Source organism: Trichoderma harzianum (genome assembly GCF_003025095.1).
Source record: "Trichoderma harzianum CBS 226.95 unplaced genomic scaffold M431scaffold_11, whole genome shotgun sequence".
Taxonomy (NCBI): domain Eukaryota; kingdom Fungi; phylum Ascomycota; class Sordariomycetes; order Hypocreales; family Hypocreaceae; genus Trichoderma; species Trichoderma harzianum.
Genome location: NW_020209259.1, coordinates 1190052 through 1205722, shown reverse-complemented (window position 1 = coordinate 1205722; position 15671 = coordinate 1190052). Strand labels below are relative to the sequence as shown.

The 15671-nt window shown below is 52.0% G+C and overlaps 3 protein-coding genes across 3 annotated transcripts; 1 reads left to right on the top strand and 2 right to left on the bottom strand.

Moving 5' to 3' along the window:
* Window positions 1–146: 146 nt before the first annotated feature.
* Window positions 147–2370, top strand: M431DRAFT_498219 (hypothetical protein; the record flags this gene model as incomplete). The annotated part of the gene is made up of 7 exons (XM_024917674.1): window positions 147–794; window positions 851–895; window positions 955–1024; window positions 1122–1602; window positions 1660–1759; window positions 1953–2088; window positions 2153–2370. 7 exons carry the CDS (start codon window positions 147–149, stop codon window positions 2368–2370), a joined length of 1698 nt encoding a protein of 565 aa, XP_024771612.1.
* A 1195-nt stretch (window positions 2371–3565) lies between these two features.
* Window positions 3566–6898, bottom strand: M431DRAFT_92378 (hypothetical protein; the record flags this gene model as incomplete). The annotated part of the gene is made up of 3 exons (XM_024924346.1): window positions 3566–5857; window positions 5919–6551; window positions 6764–6898. The coding sequence occupies 3 exons, from the start codon at window positions 6896–6898 to the stop codon at window positions 3566–3568; spliced, it is 3060 nt and encodes a 1019-aa protein (XP_024771611.1).
* A 2813-nt stretch (window positions 6899–9711) lies between these two features.
* On the bottom strand, window positions 9712–13821 carry M431DRAFT_92427 (hypothetical protein; the record flags this gene model as incomplete). Its single annotated transcript, XM_024924357.1, has 4 exons — window positions 9712–12272; window positions 12356–12574; window positions 12653–12724; window positions 12804–13821. The coding sequence occupies 4 exons, from the start codon at window positions 13819–13821 to the stop codon at window positions 9712–9714; spliced, it is 3870 nt and encodes a 1289-aa protein (XP_024771610.1).
* Between the last annotated feature and the right edge of the window lie 1850 nt (window positions 13822–15671).

Genomic DNA, 15671 nt, shown 5'->3' with positions numbered 1-15671 from the left:
CCAAGGCAGCTATTCGGCATAATCGTCCCATCCTGGTCCCAAAGCCTCGGTATTTCGTCTCTACCAAATGCCAATTCTTCCTAATTTTCTTTATCTCATCAGAGAAATCAAGGCATCATCTCATTGGCCTCGAGAATACATAGACAATGGCCATCATTACCCCCCGAACCAAGCTTTTGGTCGGAATCGACTACGGAACGACATATTCTGGGATATGTTTTGCACTTTCAAATGCCTCTGATTTCAAAGATATAAATACCTGGACCAAATACCCCGGCGCCGCCTCGCATAGCGCCGAACATACTATCAAAACCCCGACAAGAGTTGCCTTCCCAGAGGAAAATGACGACCTCGATAGGACAGCATGGGGCTACGAAGTCGAAGCAGGCATGAAATCGTATTCTTGGACAAAACTGCTTCTGGACGATACTCTGCCTTCCGAGTTTGATGCCACAGATACGTATTCTACCATAAATCCTGAGATTATGCGTCTCCCCAACAATATGTCGGCAAAGGATGTTGCTAGGGAGTATCTTACGGGAATGAGAAAGATGTTTGACAAGAATATCAATCAGTTTATCGGCGCTCATAAACTGGATGATCTTCCAATGGAATTCTGGATAACAGTCCCCGCCTCGTGGAACGAAAAGGCGAAACTTCTTACAAAGAGCGCGGCCATGGAAGCAGGGTTTGGCAGGAGGGAAATTGACAGTATCAAACTCATCCCAGAGCCAGAAGCGGCAGCACACATGGCATTGAAGACCAGCATCCATCGGTTCGAAGGCTTTGTCAAGGTACGTGCTCTCAAGGGTTAGACAAGTCGAACCAGATTTTTCTAACCCAGGTTTAGCCCAAGACAGGTGTATTAGTGTGCGATTGCGGCGGCGGTACTGTGGTATGTGTACCCTATTCATGCACATGATAGACGACTTGCTGTCTTTTAACCATGACCAGGACATTACGACCTATGAGATTGAGAGGACGGAACCGACACTCACTCTCCGAGAAATAGTTGTTGGTGCAGGTGAGTCGGAACCGTGAGCCATGATTAGCGAGTCTCCTATTCAGCTAAAAGAAGAGAAAGTAGAAGAAAAAGAATGCTAACAATACCATTTTTATAGCCGGCAAATGCGGCGGCACATATGTCGATCGAAACCTTTTGAAACTCCTCTCCGAACGATTCGGCGAAGCATTTACAAGCCTCCCACCCGAAGAAATCGGACCAGGCAGCAACTTCATGGACTCATTCGAAAGCAAAAAGAAAGACTTTAAGCTGAAGAATCTGGCTACTCGGCGAGATGCCAGAGTTCAGCTGTTCATGCCGCGATTGAAGAAGACGCCCGATCTCGAGCGCTACTACGAGAGAAGATCACACTCGGTTCTTTTGAGCAAGGCTGATTTCCAAACTATTTTCGATCCAGTGGTTGACAAGATGATTAAACTCTTGGAGGACCAGATTAATCAGATTAAGAAGATGGACGAACGACCTATTGAGACTATTATCCTTGTTGGTGGATTTGGGTCCTCGCCGTACTTGAACGAGAGATTGACCGACTGGTGTGAGCCAAGAGGAATTCGTCTTACAGTCCCTGCGACCGGCGCGTAAGTCCCACTCCCATTGTCCAGAATAGATGAAATGGAAGGCTGACGAAAATACAGTTGGTCTGCTGTCGTCTGCGGCGCCGTACTGCGTGGATTAGAAGGCTCCATCGTCAGAGAAAAGAAATGCCGAAAACACTACGGCCACGCGCTCGCCAAAGTCTACAATCCGTCCCTCCACAGCAACTACAATACGAAAAGGAGATCTATTTACAAAGATGTCATGGACAGGGTTGATAGACTTACTGGCTTCATGTTCTGGCAGATTCCAAAGGTACAAAATCATCTTGCATTCTCAACACTGCCCCCCTTTCCCACTTAAATACTAGACAGACTAACTTTGCCTTCAAAAGGGCACCCTCATTGATTCGAAAACCGAAATCAACTCAGAGTTTGTCAACAGTTACAGAGGTCCCATTATTAAATCTGGAGAGCATTTTCTTTACTCGTGCGGTTTAGACGCTGCGCCAGGTACCATCGATGATAATCGTACACACTCACTCACTTGACCTGGGAGAGGGGAGAGCATATTCAGCTAACCAGATGGATATAGGCGTCGAGACGATCGGGAGAATTCTGTACACTCTGCATGACATGGATTGGTCCCAAGTCCCCAACGTCAAGCGGCTTATAGAAGAGAATGGGGAGACATGTACTGAGATTCCTCTGGTTCTCAACATTCGCCTGGATGATGAGGTGGGCCATTTGGTGTTTCGCATCCTGTGTAACGGAAGGGAGGCTGGTAAAGCAAGACTGGACTTGGATTATTAGCGAAAGAGAAGACGATGCAAAAGACAGTTGCTAGAGATTAAGGGATGAGGTGTGAAAATATTGGTCACCCAACTAGACATGCTGCGTAACCTATAGGGGCAAATAGCCTGTATAAAAGCTATACCAAGGAAGACAGAGTGGCTATTCAAGACCAACTCCAACTTGGCTGCATTTCTAACGCCTCAGCGACTACATAAGGCCCAAGTATCGTGACAGAGTGCGGAAGAGACACTGCCTACTACTGGCTAACTTGGATACTGCTATCGCTGCTTTCTTCTACTACTTGACACTATAGCTATATTTTTCTAGTATTTGATGAAATTGCTACTTTCTCTAGTATCGGACATCAAAATTATATGTCTCTAGTATCCGATACTATACTAAGCTATTCCCTAAATCATCAGTTAAACACTCAGTATGAATCCTTATCCCAATTTCACTCAGCACCAGCTAATCAAGTTAAACCCCTGAGTTCTAGGTTATACATATAAATTGCGTCTGTCAAGAAGCCTCAAGAGCGTTTGTGCCAAGAAGCCTCAAGAGCAAAGCTCAGACTGCGCACAAAGGCTTAAACACCAAAATCCCAAACAAAACACAACAACTTCAACTTAAGGCATATAGCCAGACGTTTAAAGCACCAGAGTTGCATTTTCCAGCAATACACCTAATTCAGCAACATGTCAGAGTTGTTTCACAGAAGGGCCAATATCCAGCACTTTGAATCAACAAGTAGAATCAAATCCGCCTTAGATTAGATTCTCGAAAAACACACCTATATACGTGCAGTCATATATAAAACACAAATCAAATTAATTCCCAATAACCCCTCCGCTCATCCAACCAATTCCATCGTGAAAAAAAACACCCCTTTCATCCCATAGACACATCAGTCATCCCTAGTTATAACACAAATTTCCCAATGCCCCAAAGCTGCGCCGAATATTCATTACCCGATATAGTAAGTAAGTATAATATAGATACAGTAAGTATCGTGGTGGTATATAAGATGGGCATTGTACATTGAAGCACATGTATGTTAGTTAAATGCATGTATATGCAGTTCGCTTCCTTTGAATACAAGAGGCGCTATCATTATTGCGATTCTGCAATTGCGTATCTTCGTTTATCGTCGTAGTCTCGCTCCCCCGAAGAGAGGATCTCGTTAGACGGGCGTGTTGCAATTTATTAGGCAGACCTAAGACAGGGCCGACTCCATCTCCCCATCTCCGCCCTTTCGGCCGTCAATCTTTTCGATATGCTCAACGCCGTTTGTAGCCTTGGCCGTCGAGGAGCTGGAGCTAGGCCGCCCGTCTTGCTTGAGCAAGCCCACCCTCTCGTCGTGCTCGCTCCGCAGCTGCTTCGTCTCTGTCCTGGCCAGCGTCTTGTCTTCGAGGCCTTCGATAAAGGAAATGTCGCCGACCCGGAACTTCTCTCGCATAACCTCTACGCCGGGCAAGACTGTGCCTTGCTGCGGGGGTGGAGTCACGACCAAGTGGTCGGGCCACAAGATTCTGCGTGCTTCTTCTTCCGTCATAGGAGGTTCGTCAATATCCTCCGTCGAAATGAGACTGCTCTGGTCTGAAGGCGTAGTGGATTCGTCCGAGAGATCAAAGGCGCGCTGCCGAGGCGTAGTTGGAGTGGCGGTATCATCGTCATCAGAACCCTCATTACTCCCTTCAGCAACTGGGAGCAGCGGAGGAGGGGGATTAGCCTCCTTTGGCTGAAACGGCGGCGGAGGGTCATGGGTCAAGATTTCCAAATCGTCGTCGTCGTCATGGTCGGCTCGGACCCGCCCGCCTTGTGAAGACACAGAGCCATGACGAGTCAACGGGTCGATACTGGAGGAGTCGTCTTCGTCTGATTCGTACAGCCCTTCGTCCTCTTCGCTCCTCAAAGTAATGGCGTCGGCACCATCACCAAAGCCTCTCTCCTTGAGCATGTCCGACTCTGATTTCAAGACCTTGCTTTCGACCCTCTCGTCTTCTATCGAGGACCGCCCCATGCTTCCCCAGCGCATCCGATCCGCACGGAGATAATTGCGCATGATTTGAAGCTCATTTCTCTTGTACGTCTCGTAAAAAGCTCGGTTGATCCTGGCCGCGGCTTGCAGATCCTCTAGATCGTCCATCTCGCTAAGGATCTGTAGGCGAATCTCTTCTGGAAATTCACTGACAACACTGTGGATCTTCTCGTGGGCGGCCATCCGATTGAGACCGGCGGTCAGCAGCATTTGCGGTTCTGATATCTTGTGCTTTGAGAGCGCCCAACCGTGGCTCTTGCCGCTAATATCAAATAGAGTTAAGCCGGTAACACTGTTGTAAATGTCCGCTATTGCAGCACGGAACGCGGGAACGGGATCGCAGACGCTCCCGGGGTGGAGAGGCGCAGGGGGGCTCGGTGTTGAGCGGAGTGTTTCCATCATCTGCGCCAGGCTCTTGGATGGAGGACGGGCATTCGGAACGTGCGACATGATGGAAGGCTGCACAATGGTAGACAGCAAGCCCAGCTCGTTGTACACCAGCATCAACCACCCTAGATTTGAAGCATCACACCAATGGTTGCCTTTGGGACATCTCGGTGTGCTCGTAAGTGCCATGGCGGGCTGGATTGGCGAGGCTAGGTGGCTATCGAGATCAGAAAGGGATATGTGTTGCTTTTCTTCTGTGGATGAATCCTGCTCTGGTGGGCGGATGTACTCTTGTATTGTGTTTGCGCAGCTCGCGTAAAGCTGGTCGACCTTGGCGCAACGAACCGCCCAGATCTTGTCTCTAATCTTCTTGGGCCAAGGTTTGCTGTGCAGATCCTTTTCATCCGCAAGGTTGAGTATCGCGCTCTTGGACATGCGGGTGAAGAGTTGCCGAAGCCCAAATGCATAGCTGATGATGAGAAGTCCGTCAGGCATGTCATCGGCTCCTTTGTGCATCCACTGTGGCAGCCATCTATGCTCCACTACCATTTCCAACGGTGACGTGCTCTTGTACCTGAGAGAGCACTCGGCAATGGAAACGAATTGCTCAAAGGTGACATCCCTGGGAATCTTGTCGTTGTGCATGTGGGCGGCATGGAGCAGGATTTCCAGCGAGCCGTGGTGGTTGAACTCTTGCTGTGGCATCCGATACAGCTTGACTTCGGACCCATCGTCACAGAAATACGGCACCGGCGGCGGCGGGAGCTGATCGCCAATGTCGTCAGCCTCGTGCAGATAGTAGCTGCTCGCGTGACCAGAGAACAGCCGCGCAAAGATGGGTGACGTCTCTGCTAGCAAGGCGGTGGAAACGCGGAATCGCAAGGCCGGCTCGTTGCCTGTAGCGTCAGGCCCTAGATTGGCGAATTCGAGTACAGCGTCTCCACGGGGCGCAATAGCAAACTCCTCAATGACTCTACTCGGTGAGATGCCCGACTCTCCTGCTTGAAGAAGCTTTCGGATATCTCTCAGCTCCAGCTTGACCCGTTCATAGTTTCTAAACCGAATTTCATATCGCGGAAACTGCACACATCAAAGTTAGACCAAGCTTTTCGTAATTTCTCGTGGAAGATGAGGTACTCACAAATTGAGGGTCGGCGGACAAGATCTTGGTGACGCTTGCGTTGCGCATACGATGGACTGCGTCTCTCCTGAATTTCTTGCTCGTGAATAGGGCCTCGAGCATCTCAGGTGTGGCGTCTCGTTCATAGCTCGTGTACGTCTCGGTAAGGCTGGTCTTGAAGTGTTCGGCCAGCACCTCGAGGCACGTCTTCCAGTCCCGGATCGGCGTGAGCCACATGTCACCACCATGACTCTGACTCCTGCTTCCGCCGGCTGTGATGACCTCGGCTAAGCTGCGGCCACTAAAGGAACTCCTCTGGTCAAACACGGCGCTCGGGCTGCGAGGTGTGTCTGCGGATGAATCCTGGCGAGTCAATGGAATGGGTTCGGTAGCGGCGGCATTGGAGAGAGTGCGAGGCGTCTTGATCTCCTCTCGAAGGATCGCATCGCAGAGAGCAGCGCATCGCTCGTTGATCTTGGTAAACTCTTTGTAGGCGCCGTCGACATGGCTAGGGCCGGAGGGAGCGGCCCGCATGCGCGCAACAAGACTTTGTAGCTGGCGGTAATTGGATTCGGCGGTTTCATGGATCGAAGAGATTTCGTGGATGGAGGGCTCGTGGGTTTCGGTGTCGACGGATGAGCCGCCCTGTTTGCTCTGTACAACATGTTAGCCTCATATTGTTAAATGCTGCGGCGACGATGCGGAGCGGCAACGTAAGCAGCGAGCAACGTTGGCCACTCCATCTGGCGATGCAGTAGACGGCCAGACAAGGAAGGGGACAGTAAGCACAGAAAGTCGGGAGGGGGGTAGAAAGAGGCCAAATGGAGGAGAATGGAATGCCAAAGACAAAGATCGGGTCAACGTACAGTATAGCTCTTGTCATCCTTGCTGGCGCCGCTGATGCTGCCGAATTTGCTGCGGATGGCCGAGGGGAACCGCCATATCTTCTGCGACGAGCCGCTGGACGAGGCGCCGCCCTCGCTGTTGGTCCGGTGAATCATGTCGGCCTTCATGCGGGTGCGGGTTCAGAAAGAGGCGAGATGGAATTGGACCTTCGAGCGGAGGCGAGAGAGGAGGAGAGAAGAGAGTAGGAGGATGGGAGAGAACTAGGAGGAGAGAGATAGAAGGCGGGAGAAGGCGGGAGAAGGCGGGAGGCAGAGAGAGAGAGAGTAGAGGTGGTGATGGCGACGGTAATGGTGGTGACGATGGATGGTGATGCGCGTCGCACGGCAAACAAAATGGCAGCGTCAAGCCTCAGTGTCCACGGCAGCGTCGGCGCCAGCATCCGTCGGCAGCATGATTCCGCAAGTGACGAACAATCGCGAATCGGAATGGCTCAGAACGAGATGCGCCTGCGTGTGCCGTGCCGTGTCGTCCAGGTTCGTTCGTTCGTCGGGATGGGATGTTCGAAGTTCGGGGGCGGCTTTAGTGTCGTGGGATCGGAGACATGGGGAATCTGGGGTAAGAAAAGCGGGATGTCGCAGACTTTTTGCACTGGAACACTAAAACTGGAGGTGCAGAGCTAGCGACTGAGCAGCAGGGGGGGCGACAAGTGTTCAGTGCTGTGTTGTGCTGTAACTACAGTGCAGTAAGATTTGCTGATGCGCCACACGCACGCTGTAATACAGCAAACAGCCCTGGAGGAATCAAATGCCTGTCCTGTCTGCTCCAACGGGATTATCGTCGTCACTGTGTAAGAAAACCCCGATGCTGCGTATTGATGTCGTGTCGGGTATTATCATGTATGTATCAAGGTGGACCTGCAAGGGCAAGGGGGGGCGAAAGAAATGGAAAGGTCCAGGCCGGGCTCTCGCTGCAACAGGCACATTGATTCCATACAACACCAGCAACTCATCCAAATACTACTGCACCTCAGCTTGCAGCAGAACCTATGCAGGCCCGTGATGAAAACGCCGTGCCGCGGCTGCAGGACCAAAAAAGGGCAGAAGCAAGGGCCGCACGTGAGCAGCCGTTAGGCCGGACGAACCAACGGATTCTTTTGTACACGACTCAGGGAAAAGGCCAGAGGGAAAAAATTAGTCGGGAGGATGAGGAACCAGGGGAACGAAGCTAACGTGGACGGCAGAAGAAAAAAAAAAAAATAGGGGACCACCAAACAAGCTTAATTAGAGGGGAAAAGGAAGATCAATGGAACATGAAGTTGGATGTGCGTAGATAAGTACTGTAGCATCACATAGAAGCTACATGGAAATGCGACACAATGTTGTTACACATCCGCTGATTTGGTTTCCGTCTCTATCTATATATATGTATACAGACACACATGAGAGAATGAGACATACGATGAAGAAACAAAGAATCAGAAAATGATCAAAGGAGAGGCTCAAACACGAGCTAGGTAGCTGCACATTGCACACTGCAGATACGGATACGGGACAAAGACTGCCAATTATAGCACCCCAACCTAACTTCGCAAGACATTTAAGCAACGGATTGGCTTCAACTAATCAACAGTTGCCTAGAAACACCAAACAGGTGCCTTAGTATGAAACACTGTTGACTGGAGTACGAGACAACATAGACAATCGACATATGATGAAAAGTAACAGATAGATACTCCGTTATACAGCATATCGAAAGTATTGATGTCATCACTCCCCGAATCCCGTAAGGCATCCATCCATCCACCCAGCCTTGTTCCAAGAATAGCATCAGAATACGATCGAAATAGGCATCACCACAATCGACATCACTTCTCCCGAATCTCAAACCCAATCACAACTCAACAATTGGGAGAGCCTCATAAATTGTACTTACTGGCTTCTTATCCGCGGCACAAATTGCCGGGCCATGATGCATCTAGACTCTTTCGCATCCCGTCACCAACGCCTATAGCAATCAATCACATGGCTCTTATCAACCAACCAACAAAGCAATACCTCTTCTCTCAATCTCAAAAGCCGTCAATACACCAGCATCAAGGGTATGAACAAGACACAGTCTATCCATCAAGCGAGTCATTTCATACAGTTTATTAATAATTGCGTTGCATGTATCTGTTTTACGCTTTCATTTGTCTCAGGCTGTCCATAATCTTTCTCAATGCTTTTGTAACATCCATCTATGCCGCTGGGTTTGTGCTTTGTGCTTCCTGCAGGAACAATGACTAGGAAAAATAAAAATAAAAACGACGGAAAAAAGTGAAAAAATAATCGGAGTTCCAGCCCTTTCCCTCTTAGATGAGTGTTTCATTGATGCAAACGCCTTTCCACCCGGCCATGTATATGTATCAATCCTCCTTAGTCCCCCCTTCCCGTTCAGCTCATCCCGGATCCTTTGCTGTGTGACGTGTCTCATTCATGGAGCTGCATTTTCTGTCCTTTCTTTTTTTGTACTTTTTTGTCTTTCTTCATGCTTTGGTTTTCGCTTCCCACAAGTCTCATGCGTCCAGGGCCATACGTACACACATGCACCACAATTCAATCTTTCCGCAATGCAAATTCTCACAGAGACAGATCCTGAATAACGAATGTCCAAGCCTTCCTTTCTGCGACTGTGTCGTCTTTCGTCAGGAATTGGCATTGTACAAGCAGAGCGTCGTTCCCTCCCTCCCTCCTAACAAAAAAGAATCCGACGCTGATTGTCGCATGCATGCCATGGGCGATTCCCTATCCAACATCGCCACCATCCTCCTCCTCATCTCATAGTTGAGGGAGATGAGCTATCGAGCTTCCTGTAGCTGTGGTATCACTTTCGAATTTCATGCCGCTTAGTCTCCGGTACCCCCATGGAACATGTAAAATAATAAACAAATCGTCATCGTCATCGCTATCCGAGATGCATATTCGCGTATTCAACCTCCCTTTCGCTCCGATTCGCTCTTTGGTAACTGCTCCGGGTGTGAGTTTGGCGCAAGCCCACTCGATCCCTTCTTCTTCCCTTTACCACCAGCCCTCTGCCAGCTGCTATCACTCTCGCTCTTGGCACTCCGCACATGACCGCCATTCTCCCGTGGCGCATTGTTACGCTGGTTCTGGCTAGCCGACTTCTGCGTCTTGGACTGCTTCTGAGCCTCCGGGGCTGGCTGAAGCTTGTCCTCTGCCCTGGGCGCAGGCTTGGCCGTCTCGTCGCGCGTTGCCTTGGCATCTGCCTTTTCACGAGCAGTCTTGCCGGCGACGGGTGCGGGCACATCTGGCTTTCGCAGCATTGTCGGAGACGATGTCTGCGCCTCGTAAACTGGCGACAGATGGGCCTGCTCGACACCCAAGCCTTTACGGTGGTCGGCTATGGCAAGGTCCAAGGGGGCAATAACGCCATTCTGAGCCTGCCTGGACATGAGGCGCTGTTTCGCTTGAAGTGGCAGCTGTGCCATTTCGTTGGCTTGCAGAATATCCTGCGTCATCCCAAATGAACCTGCTTGATACGAATTCATCATTGCGACCCTATCCCTGAACGAGGCATCTTCAGTAGAGGGAACTGCCGGCTTAGCATTGGTGCCGTTGACAATAACTGGAGGACGATCCGCCGCCACCGCAGGCAAGGGGGGAGCGGGTGCAAGCGATGGCATCAGTTGGCCATTTGACGTGCCCGCAGCATTCGTATTCTTCGTTGACGGCGTCGAATTGATATGCAGCGCGTTATCAATCTTTGCAGTGCCACATTCCTCAGATGCCGGGGGCTCTTTTTGCGCCTGATTTGATGCAGCAAGCATGCTAGTCTTGAGCCCGGATCCATTTACAACCACAGGTCTCGCCAAGTTCTTATTCTGAGCCTGACCGACACCCGGGAACGGAGCCGAGGCGAGGGGCGACGAAGCAGTCGTCCCGGTTGCCATGGCCCGACTGTGGTCGAGTGGCGAGGGTGACCGCGACGTTCTCCTCATCCTCCTGTCCAGAATGGTTTGGGGCAGCTGATCCGTAGACAGCCGACGACGCCTGGGACTGGATGACTGATTGACAACATCTCCAAAGGCAAGGCCGTTTGCAGTAGGGCTATGGTTCTGGGGGAGTTGTGGCTGGCCAAGACCCGAGCTCCGTGATCCCAGGAGCCCGTTTGACCTGCCCTCATCGGACTGCGGCGAGACAGAGGCGGCCTTGGATCGATCGTCAAGATCGGCATCGTCGGAGACGAAGCTGGGAATGGGCACGCCGTTCATTTGTCTCGGAGCATAGCCTGGTGCACTTGAAGGGCCGGTCCCAGGGGTATAAGCCGCCCGACTGTGTGCTCCAGATGGCGATCGCGAAGGAGGCTGGGACTGCGATCTCAACGAGCTAGATGAAGCCGAGAGACCGGTATCCGATGCAACGTTGGACCTCTGTAAAGGGCGACGGAACTCTTGCCCCATGCCGTTGGACGTTACCGGCGAAGAGGGATAAGTTCCATAGCCCGTTGCCGTCTGCGCGTAAAATTGTTGATTGATGCCCATGCCGTAGAGGGCGTACAGTTCAGGCCGCATCGTAGTGTTGATGGGTGCGTTGTCAAACGAGTTTGTTCGAGACCGATCGGTGGCCGTCTGCTGGTTAGATGAACCGGTATTGGGGGACATCCTCTGCTGGCCCATGGCTTGATGAGCCATGAACGCCGGCGTCTGCTGCGCATAAAGGTGCTGCAGCTGCTGGCGCATGGCATCTTGGTAAGCCGCCATCTGCATCAAGTCCTGCTGAGCAAACGGAAACGGGTACTGGTTGTTGGCTGCGAACCACATGTCTTGCGTCATGTTGACGGGCTGAACAAACATACTGGGGTCGTAGTTGGGCGTGGTTGACGACGCTCTCCTATTATTAGAGCCTCCATTACGGTGGTAGTTATTGCTATGCCGGCCGCCGCGATGGCCACCACGACCACCTCGCCCCCCAGAATTGGATTGCGAGGAGCTGCGCAGCAGTACGGGTCGGGACTGCGGGGCCGGCCGAGACCAAACCCTCTCTTCCTCCTTTGGATACACGTACTGCTCACAGGCCTCTTCGAGCTTGGCAGCGGAGATCAAATCGAATGCTCTTCGGAGCTCCAGGTGAAGACCGCGGAACGAGTATTCGTCTGCCGTATTGCCAAGATTGCGAGACGTGTTGAACGGCTCCTCTACGCAAAGCTGATTGTTCATAGCATAATGCCACTTTTTCTCTGGCTTCGTGATTAGCTTGCCCTGACGCACGGAGAGGACGTGCTTGTCGTAGTCGAATTCGTGAGCATAGAATCGAAAGAATTGGAAGAGAAGCTCTGCCTCGCTTGACTTGTTCTTGCTACCAAACCCCTTGATCTTCTTGAGGTTATCAGCAAAGTCGCTGACGGTTCCATCAGGTTTGGTAGTCTTGTGCGGCAACTGGTGCAGCGCTGGCAAAACAGGAGGGTTCCTCAGCTGCAAAAACACAATGATGAGACATATCCAAGTGTAGGAACTCAGAGTACCTCCAAAAGCTAGAATCAAGTTAGAACAAGAAGATTCAGAAGATCACAGTGAAATCCGTCAGATTTTCGCGTTAGATAAAGGGAAACCATACCGGCATCGTTGACAATTCTCCTCCGCGTCCAGTGCTTCAGGATCATTGCCAACATTCGCACACGCGGGTCAGCTTCGACGTATGTGCGCACCATGCGAGTGTTCTCCAGCGCCAACGTATTGTTGACGTTCATGTCACAAGCAAGGCCGAGCTCGGGATCCCAAATCTTCACAATGGGAACCTTGGCTGCAGAAATGCAGACAACCTTTTCCATGCCCCCTATTCAAGAGGAATTAGCGTCGTTGTCAAGAGAGGGGGCTATCGGTTAACAACGGCGACGGGAAAAGAGTAACTTACGTCGAGCGAGAAGGTCGGCTATCATGCAAACATCCTCCATCTCGTGCCATGATGTTGTGATGCAAATGTCAACTGGCATACGTGTGTTAGAGAGGTTGTGATACCCAGCGTTAAAAAGATGGGGAGTGGGGAAAAAAGGGAAAATACATACCATCAGAGTCGTCCGAACATAGAAGATTACCAGACGATCCAAACAGGTGCACCTTGATGTCATGCCCTGGCCACTCGGTGTTGAATATCGTCTCCAGCTTATTCACCAGCTTCCTCCTATTTTCCTCAACCTTTTCTGTAGGCAATAGCTTGTTATAGATTTCATTCATATCTGCAGCCAACTGCTTCTCTTCGCTCTCCGACAGCTTGCTTTTGACATTGCGCAGATCCAGCTTTTCCAGGCGCTCGCTTCCGACCGAGTAGGGTATCCTTCTTCTCGAGTTTACCTGCGCGGTCTCGTATTTGCAACCCCCTAATCGCGGGGGTAGCGGCCGCAACGAGGGCAGTGCGCTGTTGGTTTCGGAGTAGGCTGAGCGCGGCGAGTGGTTGTTGCCGGCATTGGGGGATGGCTCCCGGGACTCAAAGGAGAACTGGCGGGCATGCTGATGGGGTGTAGAAGGCACGGAGCTAGAGTGGGAGAGTCCGTGGGGCGATGAGGACCTGGCTATCGCTCGATGAGGCAAGTTTTTGGGCAAGTCGGCCGCCAGCTTTGCAGGCATCTTGGGCGGGACCTCTTTGGACGTTATAACCGGGCGGTTCTTGTCTGAGCCCTGATGTGCGCGGCTCCCATGGCCTCCAGTTGCGCTCCCCTTGGCGGTGGTGGCACTATCCCTGAGCGATGCTTTGCTAGAAGATCGCGACCTTGGCGTGGCCTGGACGTGAGGAACGGACACGATGGGAGGAAGTGGCGCGGACTGTAGGCCACCTCCTCTTGCCGGGGAGATGAGTTTATTGTAATGGAGAAGCTGGGCCTGATATACGGACTGCTGCGGGAAGATGAACGGGAGGAAGCCGATGTGGGGAGTAAACTGTAGATTGTTGACCGCGGCAGCAGAGGCAGAGTCCTGGGACCCGTCTGGGAGGTGCGCCGTCAGCCCGTTTGGAGTCGTCGGTGTTGACGTCCACGGGCTTGGGGGGTAAGAATGCTGGGTTTCGGACGCTTGGGTCCGGGCGTCCATGGAACGAGGAAGACTCCCGACTGTGTAGATGCGAGTAGGCCGCCGAGGCGACGTCTGCAGCTGACCGAGATGGACGCTCTGGCTTCGTCGGTGACTGGATCGGTTAACTGCCGCTGGGGGTGGGCGGTGCGACGGTTATTCGAGGGGTGGGCTGCGATCTGTGGTTGCTTCCGCCTGCCTTGTCAAGCGCCAAGGGGCGGGACGATCAGAGGAGCGGATTGTGCAAGGCGAGAAGGGGAGCGGTCGTAGCAGAGTCAGGATTCGAATAGCGCAAGGACTGGCAGGACTTGTGTGTTGTGTCTCTTGACGACGGACGAAAGAGAGGAGAAGACAAGAGACGGATGGATGAATGCTTTGCGGGCCCACAGATGGGCGGCAGGAAGAATCGGCGACGGCAAGGACGCGGGCCCAAACTCGGTGGAGAGAGCGCGAGTATGGGAAAAGGCAGACGGTATCGCGAAGAGGACGAGACGAGCCACTGTCGAGACGGGAAAGCTGGAGGAGGGCGAGCGATTGAAGACACAAAAGGGGGTTTCGCGGACGGGCGTCGAGGGAATTGCTCTCGAGGCGTCTGGGGCGGCGGCTCGCAGGACAGAGGCAGGCAAACAACAGGCGCGGAAGAAAAGGAACAAGAAGAAAAGAAAAGAATGGTGATGACAAAACAGAGGGCCGACGAAGTAGAACAACGTCGAGAAGCCGTCCGCAAGCCGTTGCTGCTGGATGGGGAACTTGTGAATGCAATGCAGGTCAGCGAGCGAAGAGAGGTGAGGTGTGGTGCAAAGCCTCCACTTGGCTGTGGTGGCACGGAGTAGCGGTACTTGCGAGCCCGCGACGCAAAGTAGCGGGTACTCGTAAAGCGGTGGAGGTAACAAGTACGAGTACTCTTACACCTGTACTGTGCTCGAAAGTGTGACTGTGACTGTGACAGCTGCCACCAGAACTGCTGCCCGTAGCGGTATAGTTGGGCGGTGCTTTGTGCTGTGCTTGGGTAAGACAGTGCGATTGATTTGCTCACAGCAGACTTGGATACGTTCATGCAAAGTTGAATGGTGCTACTTGTATCAATATCAATAGATTGCCCATCAATCACCGTATAATTACACTACATATACACTAGATCATCAGGCAATCTTGTTCCAGTTGACTCTCGACTTTGCCAAAGTGTGTCCGGCCACCCACTGAAAGGCTTAGTGGATCAATGTCTATGAGCCAGTCCAGTTGGGCCCTGCCATTGGACTAGGCGGGAGGCAGGCTGTTGGCGACAGGAGGCAGACGAGACACGCTGGGTTTGCTAGGCAGGCCCTTGAATTTCCAATTCAGACCTGCGGCGGGCTCCCGGGAACCAGGTTGGGCAATTTCAGTGTCGAGGCCGTGCAAGACAAGACAAGCAGATTCACTCGATCAGATGATTCATTCATCCATACAGTCAATTGTACGAACAAAAATAAGCATCAACCAGACGCTATTGAAGCATCTAGTAACGAAGCAATCAATATAGTTTGGTGCCTGGTCGCTCAGGCAGAGGGTTCGCGCCGCAGGTGGTCCATCCATCAATGTCCCCAATCCAATCAACTTCACAGGGCGCAAGTACCGGTACCTCCTCGCACCACCTAGGCCCTAGCGGGGACCTGCCCAGTGGTTCCAGTTGAGGTCAATGACGGGCCCCGTGTTGAGTGACGCCAGCGGGTGGTCGGGACCCTGTACATTTTCGATGAATCAATTCAGTGCAGGTTCCAGGTCCCAGTCCAGGTAAACGCGGAATCGACAGCTGCCGTGCGGTGCTTCTTAGGGGGTTCTAGAGAATCTGCTAGTCCGGTCTAGGTACCTGGACCTGCCCGTCTAGGGCTATG